Source organism: Bactrocera tryoni, chromosome 3 (genome assembly GCF_016617805.1).
Source record: "Bactrocera tryoni isolate S06 chromosome 3, CSIRO_BtryS06_freeze2, whole genome shotgun sequence".
Taxonomy (NCBI): Eukaryota; Metazoa; Arthropoda; class Insecta; order Diptera; family Tephritidae; genus Bactrocera; species Bactrocera tryoni.
In genome coordinates, this window is record NC_052501.1 from 39,147,158 (window position 1) to 39,165,320 (window position 18,163).

At 37.6% G+C, this 18,163-nt stretch overlaps 1 protein-coding gene across 1 annotated transcript; it reads left to right on the forward strand.

The window, feature by feature from the left end:
* The first annotated feature begins 338 nt into the window (after positions 1-338).
* Positions 339-4,650, forward strand: LOC120772876 (odorant receptor 59a-like). Its single transcript, XM_040101718.1, has 2 exons — positions 339-1,112; positions 4,040-4,650. Exons 1-2 carry the CDS (start codon positions 361-363, stop codon positions 4,452-4,454), a joined length of 1,167 nt encoding a protein of 388 aa, XP_039957652.1. The 5' UTR covers positions 339-360; the 3' UTR covers positions 4,455-4,650.
* Positions 4,651-18,163: the final 13,513 nt, after the last annotated feature.

Genomic DNA, 18,163 nt, shown 5'->3' on the forward strand with positions numbered 1-18,163 from the left:
TGTTACTTTCATTGAAAGTGTCAATATTTCTGTGTAGTTTGACGTGATAGCCTTGAAATATGTGTGCCCTTAACGGCATTTTAGCTAACCACCTTGAATACCAAATAATTTATTTAGCACATCTTTAATCGATTCCATATGAGGTGTATAAGGTATGACATGCGTACAAACGCGGAAATGACGGGATTACGATAGCCGAGGACCTATTAAAATAATTACTTAATTTAAATAAGTATTCGCTGGTTGTTCGCAATCACACTTCTAATAGTCGATGGCTGGTGTGCGCCCCCGCATCGCGTAACATATAAAAGGGCGAACTTTTAGCGCTAAGCGTAAACCTCTCTTAACTAAAATCGCGAAATGTCGCCATCACCATTATCGGTGCCGCAACCGGCGTTAGCCGCAGTTGATACCCGCTCATTTCTCAAACTTCATTGGACGTGCTTCAAGGTGCTCGGTATTAACGCGTCCAACTCCAGCATCTATTATCTCGGCTATTCGGTGCTGCTGCAGGTGTTCGTTACCTTCTGCTATCCACTGCATCTCGCCTTGGCACTCTTCAGTAGTGCTGATGCCTCGACCAATATACAGAACCTCGCCGTGTGTGTCGTCTGTGTGGTTTGCAGTGCGAAATTTGTCATCTACGCCACGAGAATGTCGCGCATACGTGAGTTGGAGTACATGATTGCTACGTTGGATGCACGTGCCCAGAGTCCGTGTGAGCGTCGTTATTTCGTAGAGTTACGTCAAGAAATACGTCGCATTACCCTCGGCTTCCTTAGTATTTATGCTGTTGTGGGCGTGACGGCGGAGCTGATGTTTTTCTTTCGGAATGAGCGTAATTTGCTCTATCCGGCTTGGTTCCCGTTCGACTGGCGTGCATCGGATTTAAAGTTCTATGCAGCGCATTTTTATCAAATTGTTGGCATCTCCTATCTATTGCTACAAAATTTCGTTAACGATTGCTTGCCGACTATGGCTTTGGCACTGCTGTCGGCACACATCAAATTGCTGGGTATTAGAGTTTCGCAGATCGGTTACGCGACGGAGAGTCCCGCTGCCAATGAGGAGGAGCTGTTGTGTTGCATCAAAGACCAAGAGCAGCTCTATAAGTGAGTAGAACTAAAGAGAAAATGAGAAATGGGTGCGAAACATTCATTTCAATTTTCTTCTTTGCCATGACCTGAATAAAAGAAGTTTTCAGCTGAAGACTTTCAACGTTTGTTCTTTAGTCATATCGGTAAAGCACTGATCAAAGTTTTACGTAAATTATGTTACATGTACATCGTATTCTCAGTATTTTTTCAATATCTTAACTGAAATTGTTTTCGGTTATTGTAAGAAATTGTAAAATTAATGGAAGCAGCTTTGGTCTATATCATGGTTTAGTTATTAGATACCTCAAGTATAAATTTAAAAAATTGAAATATGAATGCTATGGCTCAACTTTACAATAACTCGTCAGTGCACAAGAGGTCGCCACTAAAATTTTATACCATCGACTCTAATTATAGCATTTAGTGCGAAGAAGATGGAGTAGCCATGAGGTTTTTATATTAATCCATGGCAAGTGCATTCTTATAACCTCTCTAATTTTCATGTTGAGTCAACGGCCGCTGAAATCTCTTAATGATCGCAAGTACTCCAAAAATATTTTCCAATACTGGAACAGATTATGCATTTCAATCGTTTCATTATTTTATCAAGTTTTAGTGGAGTGTGACTTACATTGTGCCAAAAAATATTATATATATTATATTTCAAAAAGTATATTAATAAATTGGTATAACTATCCTTAACTACAATGCCAAAGATGAGCGCGATCTGTCAAACTGATTGTTTACAGCAGCTGCTTAAGTCGGTACAGCTCAGTAGTGCGTTGCGATTTGTATTTCTAAGGAAATTTCGTGTGCGGAAGCGTCACGTATGTTGAAAAAGGCTTGGAATGATTCAGGGTTTTCAAAAACACAATCCAAACACACGAGTGGTACAAAGCTTTCAAAGACTGTCAAGAAATCGTTGAAGACATGCCTCGTTCTAGACGGCCTTCGACCTCTTCAACTTTAAAATATTAAAAAAGTGAAAGATATAGTGCTTCAAAATCGTCAGGCGAGTGTTAGAGAGATAGCAAGAAAGCTCAATATTTCTCGCGAGTCCGTTTAAATGATCTCGGTGGATATTTTGAGAAAGAATGCGTTTTTGCTCTATTTGTCCCGATAAAAGTGAATTATTTTCAAAAAAGTGTACGAGTGTGACCCAATTTAAGGCCAAAAACGCAATGCATCGAAGATAAAAAAAAATCGCTGAAGAAGGTGAAGGCCGTCCTAAAAAGTGCTTATGAAAAGTGTTTCGAAGACTGGAAAAATCATTGGCATAAGTGTATTACATCTGGTGGGAAGCGCTTTGAAAGCAACCCAATAAATATGGATGAATAATTAAATATTTGCGTTTTATTTAAATTTTCCGGGTACTTTTTTTCGAATTTTAAAATAGTTTCGGCAATGATCTCTTCATTTGATGAAAATTTCTATCCACCTTTAATTTTTTTGTTCTGAGTACAGGAAATTGTCGCTGGGTACAGATCTGGATAATACGATGAATGTAAAAGCAGTTCGAAGCACAATTCATGGATTTTTTCCATCGTTTTCACTGGCTTGCGACACGATGTATTGGTTTGGTGAAAGAGCAGTTTTGGTGATTTCGTCCGTCAAACGGTCCAGTAATTCTATATAATAATCGCTGTCGAAGGTCCTTCTTTTTTGAAGGTAGGCAATAAAAATTTTCAATTCGCTTCACAAAATACAGAAGCTATATTCTTGCCAGCCGACTCTTTCGTTTTCCATGCATCGACTCTTTCGTTTTCCATGCATTGGAGCAGGTTCATCGTGCGCAGCCCATTCGGCTGACTGTCGATTGGACTTCGGAGTGGAATGATGGAGCAATGATTCCTCAATTGACACATATCGATGCCAAAATTCGTTTTTTTGCGATTTAACATTTCCAAACACAAAATCAACTCTCGGCATTCACTTTGCACAGAGCTTTCCCATATCCAAACATTTATGAATGATGATACGGACACACCTGACCCTAACGCGCAAAGGCAAAGGGGAACCAGAAACACCTTTAACATTCAGAATTCTATACGTGCTAAACACAGCAGAAAAGTTGCTAGAAAGATTATGCAAATGTGGAATTTCCGCTATAAACAATGTGGGATGCCTGCCAGAGTGACAACATATCTGCAGATAAGTCAGGTCCCATAATATGAATAATATCGAAATGCCAGATGAATGGTTTCTCGTTAGTTACGCAGACGGCACTGCCGCCATCATAACTGCACGTAACACCGACGTAGCTAGGTTCATATTAAAACAAGTTAAGCCACGAACCAGACATGGTTTAACTCACTGGATTTTAACCTAGCTGCGGAAGGAACTGAAGTGACGTACATGGTATGGAAATACATTAAATGTAAAACTTAGACGGAAAGTACTTGTTAAGGTGCAGAGCACAGCAGCCAACGGAATAGGAATGCAAATTTTTTGGTTCCGGGCAACCCAAGCCTATAGAAGACGAGCCAACAAATTTGATGCTGTTTGGTTACGAAATTGTAGACAACCCTGGAAGCAGGGAGAGTAGAAATTGACCTGTAGTAGTTTCATCTTGGAAATCTTGCCTAAAGTAAAGTGAAAGCGGTTCCATCGCTTGGGAAAAAATCTACGAGACAACAGGGAAATTTTTTAGTAGCTTTGGCACTCATGTAGGAAGACGTTATAGTGTGAAGTCCTTTCAAAAGCCTTCTTTCGTCCTAAACAAACAAAGAATGTGGCTGCTTCCGAACTTAGCCCTTTTATATTTGGCCTTTCACATTTTACTTCGATAACTTTAATGCAAATGGTATTCTTTTTCATAAGTAGAAAAAAGTTTCTTATACTTAATTGTTATTCTGCTTTTTTGTTTTCTTTCGTTTCATACACTAATATTTTGACTTGCTGACATATCCAGTCTTATACTTCCGTTATATTTTTATTCCCAGCATGCTCAATGTCATTCAAAATATCATCTCGCTGCCGATGTTTCTACAGTTCACCGTTACAGCTGTCAACATATGCCTACCTGTGGCTGCATTACTACTCTATGTGGATGCACCGTTCGATCGCTTGTACTTTGTGGTATATTTGCTCGCGGTGCCGTTGGAAATCTTTCCCATCTGTTACTATGGCACAACATTTCAATTACTTTTCGATAAGCTGCACGTTGAGATGTTCTGCAGCAACTGGGTGGAGCAGACGCACAAATTTCGCAAACATATGGTACTATTCTGTGAGCGTTCGTTGAAGAGTGAAACAGCCACGGCCGGTGGTATCATACGCATTCATCTGGATACTTTCGTCTCCATCTGTAAGACAGCTTACTCCCTGTTGGCTGTCATAATGAAGATGAATGAATAAACCAACAAGTACCTGGTGAACGGAATTTCTGCATATGAGCTTATGCTTCTTCTATAAACATACATATGTATACTAGGTTTATGTACTATAGCTGTAGTGTGATATCTATGAGATCTATCAGAATTTTTGTATGCACAACATTCTTTGAGCAAAATAAATTTATGAAAATGAAAAACGTCAGTAATTTTGTAAAGGTCAGTGGAATATTGGCTGAGAAAGATGCAGATGACGTTCTATAAGTAAAAAATCGATGTTATATAATAAGTTGTTTCTGGTATTTGTTCTAGAATAATAAACATGCAACGCCTCGTCTCCACTTAATAGACTGGCACGATATATGTAGCTACGACAGTAAGCTAAATGATCTCTGCTTTCATATTGTGTATAATGTATTCAGCAAGAGAAAGCTGTCTTCGCGATGGGTACCGCGTCTACTTTTTCAGAACAATTGCGCTGAGACAACTTCGCAGCAATATTTGACTGTGTTTAACGACCACTCAGACACACACTGACCACACTGGTGTCAGCTTTGAAGAAGACTTGTCTTTCCACCATTTTCACGAATTCTCGACACGTCATCGACTAACGATGATATTCTCTGATATCTGTTATTTGAAAGAGACAAAATTTTAGATACAAGGTAAAGTTATGGTGGATCTACTCTACAAACTACTGGAAAACTTATTATCGGACGGTTAATATAAGTTGGAACGTGGTTGAGTCAAGTGTATCGAGTTAGAAATGTACAATTCTCATTTAGGTTTCTTTTTTTGTAAACCATTTTTTATCGGACCTCTTGTTTTTATTGGAAATAAAATCTCTAAGTTTCTATATTTAAGTCATAAAGTAGGATTTCTTAAATTTAAGAATCCGCATTTCGATGCCCTCTTTTTGCTGGCTGCAGTGAATTCGCTAGTAATGTAATATTTTGGCCAATGCAAATGTACCTTTTTATGACATCAATGTTAGACTGCGTTCAGGCGAGAACTTTTTTGTAGCTAATTATCAGCAAATTCTCTCTTGGAGTCGCTCATTATGTTTACAATGGCGATATGAGTGCGACGCTTGAGTCGGATTTTTTTTATACCCCCATTCTCAAATTCTTTTATGCTTCATGTACGCAGTGTACAAAACTATTTTTGATTACCTAATTTGTGTCCCTTTGTTTGGGCGACAAAAGAGCACTCGTGTGAACATAGTCATTTGAATACACTCACAGAGCCAAACATATTACCACCTCGCCTCGTGATATTTCCTTTGGTTAGCGGGTTGTCGATTTCGTACTTATTTGATATCTCTGCGTTCACACATTTTCTCCAGAGAGTCAAAGGCTTTTGGTGGATAAGTAATGAACACATATGTATGCATGAGCATTCTTTCACACATATTTTCACAATTTTCGATTAAGTCAGTAATATGCGCGTTGTGAGAGTTCGGCTGTTGGTGCAGCCATGCAAAGCTGTTCAAAGCTGCAGATGTTTCATTTCAACATTTTACGTGTAATATTAAACAGCACACCACTTTTGTGCGCATTCAGGTGAAATGGTTCACCTGTTCTTTGTCGCTTATTGCAGATAACAGACGAGTTATTGGGTCAGCGCACTGAGTTAGTCACATTTACCTAAAAGAATATCACTCGGATTAAAATGACGCAGTGCAAGTAGAACGTGTAGTCAACGTAACAACGTAACAACCAAACCTAACGCATATTGGCAATGAGAGCGTGTGCGCACTCACATTAATATTTTATATTTTAAGCTGGATTTTGAATATATTTTATAGCTACTAATTTAGATGGATTTGGTAATTTATGAACAATTTGCCATGATTCTTTTATATCCGAACTAAATTATAATCTAATTTATAAGAAACCATATATCTGAGTTGACCTTTCCCGATTTTCATGGTGATTTTGTGAAGTCTTTAGTCTTAGTAATAAAATATTCAGCGAGTTGTTGCTGCCAAAGAGCCACAATTGCTCCAATAATGAAAGAAAATTGGTAAATACTTGTCCGAAATCATTTTTAAAACATAAAGGACAATTTTATGTCCTTTACATACCGATTACAGAGTGAGATAATGCTTATTTTAATTGAGGTATCTTCTATTCACACATGGGAAAAGTAATACGAGGAGCCGATACCGTTCTATGATGGATTATACCGACTTCATTTATACAAAAGAGAGAGATAATACTAAATTTCATTAAAATCTTGCACATGATCTACATTTTCTTAGATTCATTACACACAAGTGAAAAGTCCTAGTATTGATCACATTTCATCCATTATCGGCACAAATACGGACACTTATCATAGGAAAAATGTCACTGAAATTTAGATAACCTATAAATTGACTGAAAAAATTAGATATACAAGTATGTACAAGTTATGTTCAGAAAATAACGGAAACTTTCAAATTTTAAAATTCGCGGGTTTATAGGATCGAATTGTCAATTTTTTCCTCATCTAAGCATAACAGGTTAATTGAAAAAATCCCACCATCACATGGTAAAACATATTTTTGTGGAAAATTTTCATCCACTGACACATATCAGCTCAACAAATCGGCTTTGGTGCGCTTGAATATCTCCAATCACTGTTCCTAATCATCAACGGTGTTATTGGTCAAACGTGCGCTATCTCTGGGTCCAGGCTTGTTAGCGAAGTACGAGTATTCATTGCGTACTTTGTCTGCTACAGCAACTACGCTTAGGCATGTTGTTGTTGGCCCGGCTATTTTCGTTTGTTAAGGGACTATACCAGTGTAACGCATGAAAAATTAAGCAATTTTCGTGAATATTTTTAAGAGAAAGTATGCGATTGAATATTTCAAACTTCTTTGAACGTAATAGGGTATATTTTCAGATATTTTAAGATTCTTATTTTTACAAAAATGTTGAAAAATAACGGAGTTATGGGCTGTCTTCGGAGGTGCAAAAAAAAAAAGTGCCACAACTGCTGACATGATTCCCGCCGAATGAGTGGCTGAAAAAAAAATCAAAAAATTTATTAAACTTAAATATATATCCTATACAATAACCTACGATCTTTGAAAAATATCAAAAATTAATAAGATAATTTTGTAAAAAATTTCGTCGTAGTTCATTGTATAGTAAATGTATTCAGCAATACTCAGTTTTAATTTGATCGGTCGATCGCTTAATTTCTCGTTGAGTAATGATGTCAGCAATTTTGGAAAATGTCGTTTCGAGAAAAACGCGTTTAAAGTTTCACTCATATATGATTATACTTGCGAGCGTTCGCTCTTTAAAAAGCTGCCATCCAAAACCAATTCAAGATACGACCTCTCCGATTTCACAAGATATTTTTGGAAATATAAACTATCAAAAAAGCAAATAAATTTTTTTTTTTTGAAAGTGTCACACTGGTATAGTGCCCTTAAATGAAATGAACCTAAGAATTCGTGTGAGAATTCGAAGCCAGAAAAAAATAATGTTGCTACGTCCCCGCCTTCATAGTCAGCAGACATGACTGCATGTCACTTTCAACTGCTTGCAAAAATAAAGAGAACCTCGTTTTACAAGATGAAAATCGTTGAAAAGCTAAAGGCTTTTCCAAAAATCGACTTTTCTGTGTTCATATTTCAATGAAAAAAGAAGCACAGGCATCGTGTGCGTAATATTGCATGGGGACTATTTTGATGGCGATAACATTAATACAGACGAAGGGATAAATATTTTTAGTGCCGAAAACTTCAGTTATTTTTGAACACACCTCGTTAAATCAAGGAAGGTAAGGAAGTTCAAAACATTGATTGTTAATTTGGGCTACGGAAGTAGTGGACTAGTAGCTCGATTTTACACATTTTCCATAAAAGTATTTTAAAAACATATCTCTGATATTTTGGGCATAAAGCCAGACCTAAGCACTAAGGTTCACCAATTCAGCATCCGGAGGCTTGAAAATAGATGGTTAAATTTCGACCGTTTCCAGTTGAGATGGCAAACTTTAAAGACACTTTTTTATCCCGATATATTAATTTATTCTTGACATATAAGCTGTAAAATGAAAATTTAAAATTATGTTGTTTGAGAAGTATGCTAATAACCATATGTACGAAGTTTCATTCAGTTATATTAATTTTTACTCAAGTCGCTTGCGCAGTACAGATGGATTGGCAGACGCTCACTCAGAATTTAACTCGCTTCGTCATCCTGCTAATTTACATATACATAACTCTATACCTATAATAATATAATGTCGATCAGTTATAGGTATTATTGTTAGTACTTTCTGTTCTAACAAGTTGCGAGAGTATAAAAGCTTATGTGGAACTTAACATAGATTTTATACTCTGCGTTGAGTATATTTTTAATATTAACCCTAAAAAAGAATTTTTTCAAAATGTTCTCGATTTCTCTCACTTTCCGCATTTCTGTTGTCACTTATTACAATATTTTCTTTAAATTTTCATGTAAGCAAAAAGTTACGTATACGCCATGTACCACATTTAAGGTATAAAAGCATATTATACTAATTAAATACAATTACAAACGAACTTTTCACAAGCCGCAACTCCCAAAACTTTTCCAACAACAATTTGAAATTCCAGAATAAATTCTAACTGCGCAACTGCTTAGCTCTGTTACCTACTTTACACTTTGTTTTACGTCTTATGAGACTTGTTGTTATATGTGCACATCTGCTAATATGTTTGGCTTCTTCATTTTCACAAGCGCTCCTATATGTAATGCAGAGAGTGTTGTGCGAAGTTGAGATTGTAAAATTTTGCCGACGACAATGCACAGTCACCTCTCAATCGCTTCACAAAACAAATGACGATTGTCGGCAAGACAGAAGTATATTTTACGATTTCCATATAATAAGCCCGGTTGGAAACCCAATGAATGAAATTTAAAGATTCAATGGATGGATTCAGAGAATATTTTAGAGGAATTCAGAACATTAGCAGACTTGTTATTGAGTTTTTGTGGAAGCAAAAATATGTCAATTTCGAAAATTATTTTCGAAGTTATTACATGCTATCTACTTACATACACTAGCTTATTTTCCCTACAGGGTGTTCAAGATATACATGCGCATTTATTTTGTAGACTCGTTTGTTAACAAATATGAGAACTTCAAGTGAAATGCGACAAGTGTGCGACAAGTCTGGAGCGACTTAGACTTTTGTCACTAAGTACACATGACAAATTCACACAGTTATATTAACAAACATACATATTTATATAGTATGTAAGTACAAACACACGCTCGTTTATCTCAAGGAGTAGGACTAAAATAAAAAAAAAAACATGTTAAATATAGTTTAGTTAAAGTTTTAGAAGTTTGTTTTGCCAGCTTTAGTTGGCAGATTCCTAAAATTTCATATATAACATTTAGGTAAGAAGTCTTATAATATTTGAGCAGATGCAAGTAATGCTTTTTGAAGGCGTTTAAAACATTTGTCGACGGCTGTGAATATACACTCTGTTGGTATACGTAAACCCAAACAAAACTTGTACAGATAGATGTTTTGACTTCAACTTTTCTCTTGAACTACTTTAGCTTCTAAGCTGCAACAAAGAGTAACGACGTTGGAATCCTATGTAATTTTTGGTTTTCATAAAAATGACGGAACTGATGTTAACCATTATAAGAATTCAAGTAACTCACTTTTGAGTGAAGAGAACAAAAGTACTTGCGGAAATCCCAAAAATATATACACGAAGCAAGCTAAAAGTAAAATACCTCAGAGTATTAAGGAACTCCCCAAAATATCGACTGTCGCTAACGCCAAAAAATTGCAGGAAACTTGCTTTGCTAAGGTTTAAATTCATCTTACAGAAGAGACTAACAACAGGTTATTTGAACTGACATACGTATACATACGTACACATACACTTTTAACGTCCCCGACACACGAACCGATTACTAACGCTGAGCAACGAAACGAGCTACGGAATTACCCCCACTGGTTATAGAAGAAGAGCTCTTGACCATAGCCAAAAAAATCAAAAACAACAAGGCGCCTGGTATCGACGGAATACCAAACAAAGCTCTAAAGGTAGCCATAATTTCGAAGCCCACTCTTTTTGCAAAAATGTACAACGCGTGCATAAAAGAAGGAATGTTCCCCGATCCCTGGAAAGTCCAGCGCCTGGTCTTAATCCCAAAACCAAAAAAAACACGAGATGAACCTTCTTCGTATCGACCTCTGTGTATACTCGACACAATGGGCAAAGTGTATGAAAGCGTAATAAGTAACCGCTTGGAGTCTACAATCCTGGAAGCCGGCGGACTATCAGAAAGACAATACGGCTTCAGAAAACAGAGGTCCACTATCGATGCGCTGAAAGAAGTTGTCGACACTGCGAAAAATGCAGTAAGTGGCAAAAGTTGGAAGGCGGTACAAAAAAATATTGTGCGCTGATCACCCTGGATGTGAAGAATGCATTCAACTCTGCTAACTGGACAAATATATTCGAAGGCTTATATGAAATACGCTGCTCAGTACCTCATAAATATCTTTATGAGTTATTTTGAAAATAGAAGGCTGATCTACGGCACCACCGAAGGCATCAAGAGCTACCCTAACACAAGGTTCAGTGTTAGGTCACCTCTTATGGAATCTCGTGTATGATGGGGTGCTCAGAATAAACAACTCGATGACCTCCAAAATAAATGTAATGAATGCATAAATAGTCTGCGGCAATGGTTTTCTTCCATGAGTTTTGAACTGGCTGAGCACAAAACTGAGGTATTGCTCATAACCACCAGGAAAATAGAAGAAAAAATAACTCTCTCTATAGGAGAGTGCGTGATTACTTCACAGCCATAGTTGAAGTATTTAGGGGTAATATTGGACTCCAAACTGAAATTTAAGCAGCACTGGCAAGCACTGCAAATAAAACGAATAAGATTCATAATGCCTTATCAGCCGTCGACTTCTAATAGCAAAAGCGATGAGCTTAGTTACATTATATGCAGCTCCAGTATGGATACAAGCACTAAACATTAAAGCGTATGCCAGACCAATAAATGCGGTACATAGACTCACAGCAATAAGAGTAACAAGCGCTTTCCGAACTATTTCCAGCGAAGCAGCTGAAGTACTAACTGGTATGCCGTCCATAGACATCCAGGGTGACGAGTTCACGAGATTATATGAGCTATCCACGCCAATCACAGAAATCCAAAAAAAAGAGAGGAGAGAACGAAGAGCATACCTATATGGTAGCAACGGTGGCAAACCTCAACCGAAGGACGGTGGACCCACACACTTATACCAGTCATCCATATGTTGATAACTAGACAATATGGGGACACAAATATTAAGCAGGCATGGGTTCTTCAGAGCCTACCTATACAAATTTCAAAATGATGTCAGTCCGTATTGTTCGATATGTGCGGAGTCCATAGAAGACTCTGAACACGTGTTTTTCCATTGTCCTCGGTTTCTAAACATAAGGAAAAATATAGAAACTGCACTAGGTGGTAGCCTAAAGGTGGAAAATTTGACTGCATTTATGTGTCAGCCCTCTGACAAGTGGATAGCTGCTCGCGAAGCGGCAACTTCCTTCATGACTAAGTTAAGACAGTTACAGCAGAATAGACGTCAGAAGTAAAATGTCTTGTCACTCCCATGAAGTAATACCTTATCTGGTGGTTCCGAGGGAAAGTCTTGAGTTTGTGAATTATGTACATCATTTTTTTTTTATTTAATGGCTGTAGTTGCCTGAATCCAAATTGATGGTCTGGGATAACGGATAAGGATTCCAAAACTGGCAATAATCGACGAAGAAATAATCTTTTCTAATATTTTAGAGAATATTGTCAGCAAACTTATTGGTCTATAAGAGGTTATTTCATTCTCGGGCTTGTTTGGCTTCGAAATCATTATAATTTTGGCACATTTCTATTGCGTAGGAAAATGACTTAGCCTATAACCACAATTAAAGATTAAAACTAAGAAGAGCAGGCATTTCCTTGGTAATTGTTTGGTTGTCCATGCATCAATATTATTTGGGCCAGGCGATTTAGAAATTTTCAACTGTGACACTTCTGATTGTACTTCAGCCAGTTTTACTTAATGTATTAGTTTATCCATTTGACATGGACTTTCAAGAAAGGTCTGAATCATTTGGCGCTGATGGTCAGTATTGAGAGCAAAATGCTTGAAAGTATTCACAAGGTGGTTGCCAAAAACGTGGGCTTTTCTTTTGTCAGATCTACACCAAGAGTTGTTTTCATCTTTTATCGGTACTTGTTGCTTCGGAGAACGTTGCGGGTATGTATTTAGTAGCTTTTCACAGATTATATTCATCGTTTTTATTTGGATCAGCATTCTTAAGAAATTATGCAATAGATTCTTCTTACACCTCTGCCAACTTGGATTTTAATTCTTTAATTGCTTTGTTTAGCCTGGTTTTGTCAACCGGATTTCTGATATTCTGCCAGATCCTTTGAAGTCGCCTTTTATATTATATCATCAGGGCTACTTCATCTGAATATGGCAAATTGTCTAAATCTCGTTTTGTTGTTATTTCCATGTTTAGGTTTACGTGGGACTCCAGCCAAGTTTGGAAAAATCGTATGTTCGATCTTTTACTTAACACTTAACAGGCATATTCATATTGATAATGAGAGCGGAATGATTTGAGCTCATATCTTCCGGTATAAATTGCGAAGTCAATTAGATCTGGAATTTTGTTGGGATCGGTCAGCCAGTATGTTGGTCTGCCAGCAGAAAAAACAGAAGAAACGCAATTGTACAGTTCGCGGCCTTTGGGATTCGTAAGGCGTTGACCCCACCATGGATGATTGGCATTGAAATCACCTCCGGCTAAAAAAACTGGGACCCATTTTGTCGATAAGCGATTTACAAGTTTCTTTGCTTATATCGAATTGAGGTGGAAGATATAAAGACATTATAACAATCGTTCCACTGCCGGTCTGAGTTTTCAAAGAAGCTGCTTGAATTGATGGTACTGAAGCTGGCTCTAAAACAATGTGCTTTAGTGATGATTTTATAAGACTTGAATGGTTTGATGTAATGAGATCGAATCCATTAATTTTAAAATAGGACTTTGCGGTAAAGTGGGTTTCTGAAATCAGTAATATATTTATATATTGTTAGTTTTTATAAAATACTCAACTTCCTGTCTATGGCTGCTTAGTCCATTGGCATTCCAAATCGCTATTTTTAGACTTAACTTAGTTAAGAGAGAAGACGTCATATTTATTAACGTTGTGGTTAACTCAATTTGTTTGGCAATCAATTCTTCGAGGTTGTCAATCTTGTCCTCTTGTTACGTCAGCATAGCTAGCGTTTTTATGGTGAACTTGTTGTTCAGCATTTGTAAGTTTGACCAAGGAAGGCCTTGTCTTGTGAAGCAAGTGCTGTTATTGTAAAAAAAAAGTTATAAAAAGGAACTTCGCGTGTTGATAAAATACAGATTTTTGAAGGAAAAAACAGTTAAAAAAAAATTTGGCTTCAGAACGAGTTTTCTAAAACTGCCCCATGAAAATCAAACATCAGGGATTGGTATGCTAAGTTAAGACGTGGTGAAATGTGCACGGAGGACGGTGAACGCAGTGGACGCCCAAAAGAGGTTGTTACCGAAAACTTCACAAAAGTCCATGAAATAATTTTGAGGGACCGAAAAGTGAAGTTGTTCGTGATGGCAGGCACTCTTAAGATACATATCAACTGAATGTATTCATTACATCACTCACTAATATTTGGGTATGAGAAAGCTCTGTGCAAAGAGGATGCCGCGCGAGCTATTTTTTTTTCACCTAAAACAACGATGAATTGATGATTCAAGACAGTGTTTGGAAACCTTCATGTGTAATAAAAAGTTTTGCGTCGATATGTGATAATGGGTGAAACGTGGCTCCATCATTTCACTCCGAAGTAAAATCGACAGTAATTTGAGTGAACGGCACGCGGTGATCTCGCTCCAAAGCGTGAAAACCTCAACACTCGTGTGGCAAAGTTATGGCGTCTGTATTTTAGGAAGCGCATGGAATATTTTATTGACTACCTTAAAAAAAGAAAGACCATAAACAGTGACTATTAAATATGTTATTGGATCATGTGAAGGACGAAATCACCAAAAAATGACTGCATTTGAAGCAAAAGAAAGTACTCTACCATAAACGAGTGAAAACGATGGCAAAAAAAAAACGTGAATTGGGCTTCTACAGACGTGGCCCCAGCAACTATTTTCTGTTTTCTCAGATCTCTCGAACTTTGTCAAAAAAATACTTTTTACTATAGTAGGCCTTTCAATTGACCTTTCATTTTCTAAAGAATAAATCCATCGTGATAACGAATTTTGAAATTCTGTATTTGTTCCAAATGAGTCCAAGTTCAATTTTTTTGGATGTGATTGTCGTCGATTTGAATGCCTAGGGAAGTATAAGTGCTGTGAGATAAAAATTCGAATTGTACTGTCAAGCATAGTGGAACATGCATTATGATGTGGAGTGGTTCACAAACCCATTAAACACGTGTTGGCCTAGATGGACGAAGACAAATAACCGAGATGACATACTTTAAAGGAATTATTATTGTAAAATGTTATCAAGCCATATTAATTATTTCTCGATTTGTGTACTGGAATCTGAAAGTGTCAAGTGGAATTTAAAGTTCTGCTATATGGGAAGTAGGCGCGACTTTAGTCCGATTTCGCCCATTTTCACAATGTGACTTAAAAATGCACGAAGAAGGTCAAAATTTATAGCGCTTTTGGTTGATTTTAACAGTACCGTTATATGAGGAGTGAGGGGGGTTACCATCTGATTTAATCGGTCACCCGGGTTTCAACTTTGACTATAACCGTGTTTTGAAAATATAGATAGTAACAGAGAAAAGTGGTTTGTCAGTGGTACGTTTTGAATATGAAAATAGGAAATTTCTTTTTTACTATATCAAGCTAAAGCAAAGTTTCAAAGTCGAGTATTGATTTTGCTATACTCTATCTCTAAATCTTTCTTCAATTTGGTTAGCGCTTCTTCAAATGAAATGAGATTTCCTCTCAATTGTTTCCAAGAGAATATGTTAATCAATGTAACGACTTAAAGTTAAAATAGAGAGCTCAGCTCTGAATAAGCTCAAAGCAATAATATGGAAAAGAAATTATTCGCTATTGCTACTCAATTGCTTCCATATCCATTATCGGCATACTATTATCAAATGACTTGACTACTTAGGCAAAGTCAACGAGTTTAACTAAAATTGGCAGCAATTATTAGATTTCCTACTTCGCTATCCTCCCATTGCAGACATATAGTAATTCCAGCTTAATGCCAAAGCAAGCACTCACTATTTTAAAAGGAAAATTGAAAGCAACACTGTCAACCCGCCGACAATCAGGAAATTTTAAACACTCCACTGAGCACATTACCGCTTTGGCAATAAAGTACGGTAACGCAATAATTCAATGTCCGTGCAGTCGAGAGCTGAAAGAAATGAACGAGTATGCCACACACACACACATACCCTTTAACTTGGTGTACCAGTATATGTGTGAGGGTGCGCCTTTGGTAAGAGGAGGGGAGCGCGGATTGAAGAGTGAAAAAATTGAGATAGCGTGCTGGCGTGAAAATGAAAAATGTCATTGCTTAAGTTATCTGCTCTCGCTTTGCTTTACGGCGGACGCTGCACGAGGCACTAGGTACTTTGATTTTCCAGCACATAACAATTTTGCTTTACTTGAGTTTATTATGGGACTCAGTGAGGAATTTAATGTCGCTGAAAAATGCTCAGTGTCATGGGTCAACTACAGTTGGCAAACTTGAATGCTCACGCAGTTGCGACCAGCTCCACTTCCACGACCTACACGCACCTATGTACATATATACACATATACAGATATGTATGTAAGTGTGCATGCGTGTGTAAACGTCAGGATTTTATTTCGTTGATGACTTCTTTTCTTCTTTTTCGGTTTTTTGTATTTTTGGAATTTGCTAAAGTTTATCAGCCGGTAGCAGCGGAGCCTTTGAAACTTGCAGCGACAGACAGCTACAAGCGCTACAAGCATGTATTTGCTTTTTAATAAATTCGTCTGCTTCCGTGTATGCTTGTGAGTGCATTTAATGCGCTATTTTGCTACTCGCAGAAATCATCATCGAAAATGCAGTGCAGGCAAACTTTTGCCAGGCAACGCCAGCGGAAGTGAGTGGAATTTTCAAGACATCCGACAGTTTTCGCAAGCCAATGAGCCACCTAAACGTCTCTACTAACTTGCTAAAACATAAAAAGAATTTAGACGCGTGGGTAGAATTTAAACGTCAACACTGATGTTGTGTTACCCGTTATATAGAGTTAATTTCATCTTCTCTAAAGTTATGGGAAAGAACATATACACATTCACATTAAGTTAAAAAAGTAATTTAATATTATGACCAGATTTTAGCTTTATTGCAAAGGTTCGACATTATATTTAAAAAAACACTACAGGCATACGACTACCGTGGCTGAATCAAAAAAACTCCAGCCAAGAGGCCACGTTTTCGACTACTTTTTTCAACAATTGAGCCTATAAGTCAGCAACGACGCGCCAAATATTGTTTTCCACGCCATTAATCGTCTCGAATTCATCTCCGTTGACAAGCGACTCCACACAGTCCCACAAAAAATAGTTGAGCGGTCTTAAATAGCACGATCTTGGATGAAACGTCATAAACCAGCGACGCAAGATAACGCGTTCACCAAAAGTTTCCTCCAATAAATTGGTTGTCTCGTTGGCTATAAGGCATGTATCGCCATCTTGTAGGAACCTAAAGTCGCTCGCATCAACATCTTCCAATTCAGGCAAGGAAAAGTTAATAATACTGCTTCTAAAGCACTTTTAAAAAAATATGAACCAATAATTCCTTCTTTCCACAGAGTACACCGAACAGTGACTCTTTGAATGTAATGGCGTTTCAACAATGGCTTGTGGATTATCATAATTTCAGATGTGAAAATTGTGTTTATTAAAGCACCATTCAACCAAAAACGATCTTAATCGCTGAACAAAATGTTCTTGTGAAAATCGAGATCAGTGGCTATCTCGATTAAGGCCTACTCACCGGACTTGCGACTCGCTTGATGGTCATTCGGATCTTCTGCAAAATCCAAGATCCAAGATCTTCCGAAAAATACCCCGCAAAGGGGATGCACTAGGGTGGGTCGATTCCGGACTTTTTTCGATTCGGGATTTCTAATAGTGCGGAAAAGTTGCCTTAGTACTTCCTGATTCCAATCCAACTTTTTGTTTTGAGATCGGATTGCATCTTCAACCCCAACTCCGGCCTTGAAATTTCCGAAATGCGCCTAAAATCGTGAAATTGTCTACCTAGCGCCTGAAATACGCATCTCATGGCAAAATGTATAAAACAAAAGTTATTTGTCACGTCATTTGCTACCGAAATGGTATGATCATGGCCGTAGGACGAACCGTTCCCGAGATACGAGCGAAAATGCTGCGCGCCACAGCGCAAGGTAAAAATCGGCTTGCGGCCACACTTCTTGACGTTGATTTCGCCGAGTGCTATCACTCACATTCATTCACCTACGCCAAAGGACACGTTCGGATGTGGTCTCCACACAAATATTTTTCATCGAGTTCTTCACTCTTGTCGTTGATTTCGCCGAGTGCTATCACTTATATTCTCTCAACAGAACACAGAACTCAAAATGTCTGTATCTAAATTTAAATTTAGACAGAAATGTCCTGTGTTTGGCATATA

What these genes read in the sequence shown, in the direction of transcription:
- LOC120772876 (XM_040101718.1), top strand. Translation starts at nt 361, where the DNA reads ATGTCGCCATCACCATTATCGGTGCCGCAACCGGCGTTAGCCGCAGTT. An exon ending in GACCAAGAGCAGCTCTATAA is followed by an intron (nt 1,113 to 4,039) that starts GTGAGTAGAACT and finishes TTTTATTCCCAG; the next exon opens with CATGCTCAATGTCATTCAAA.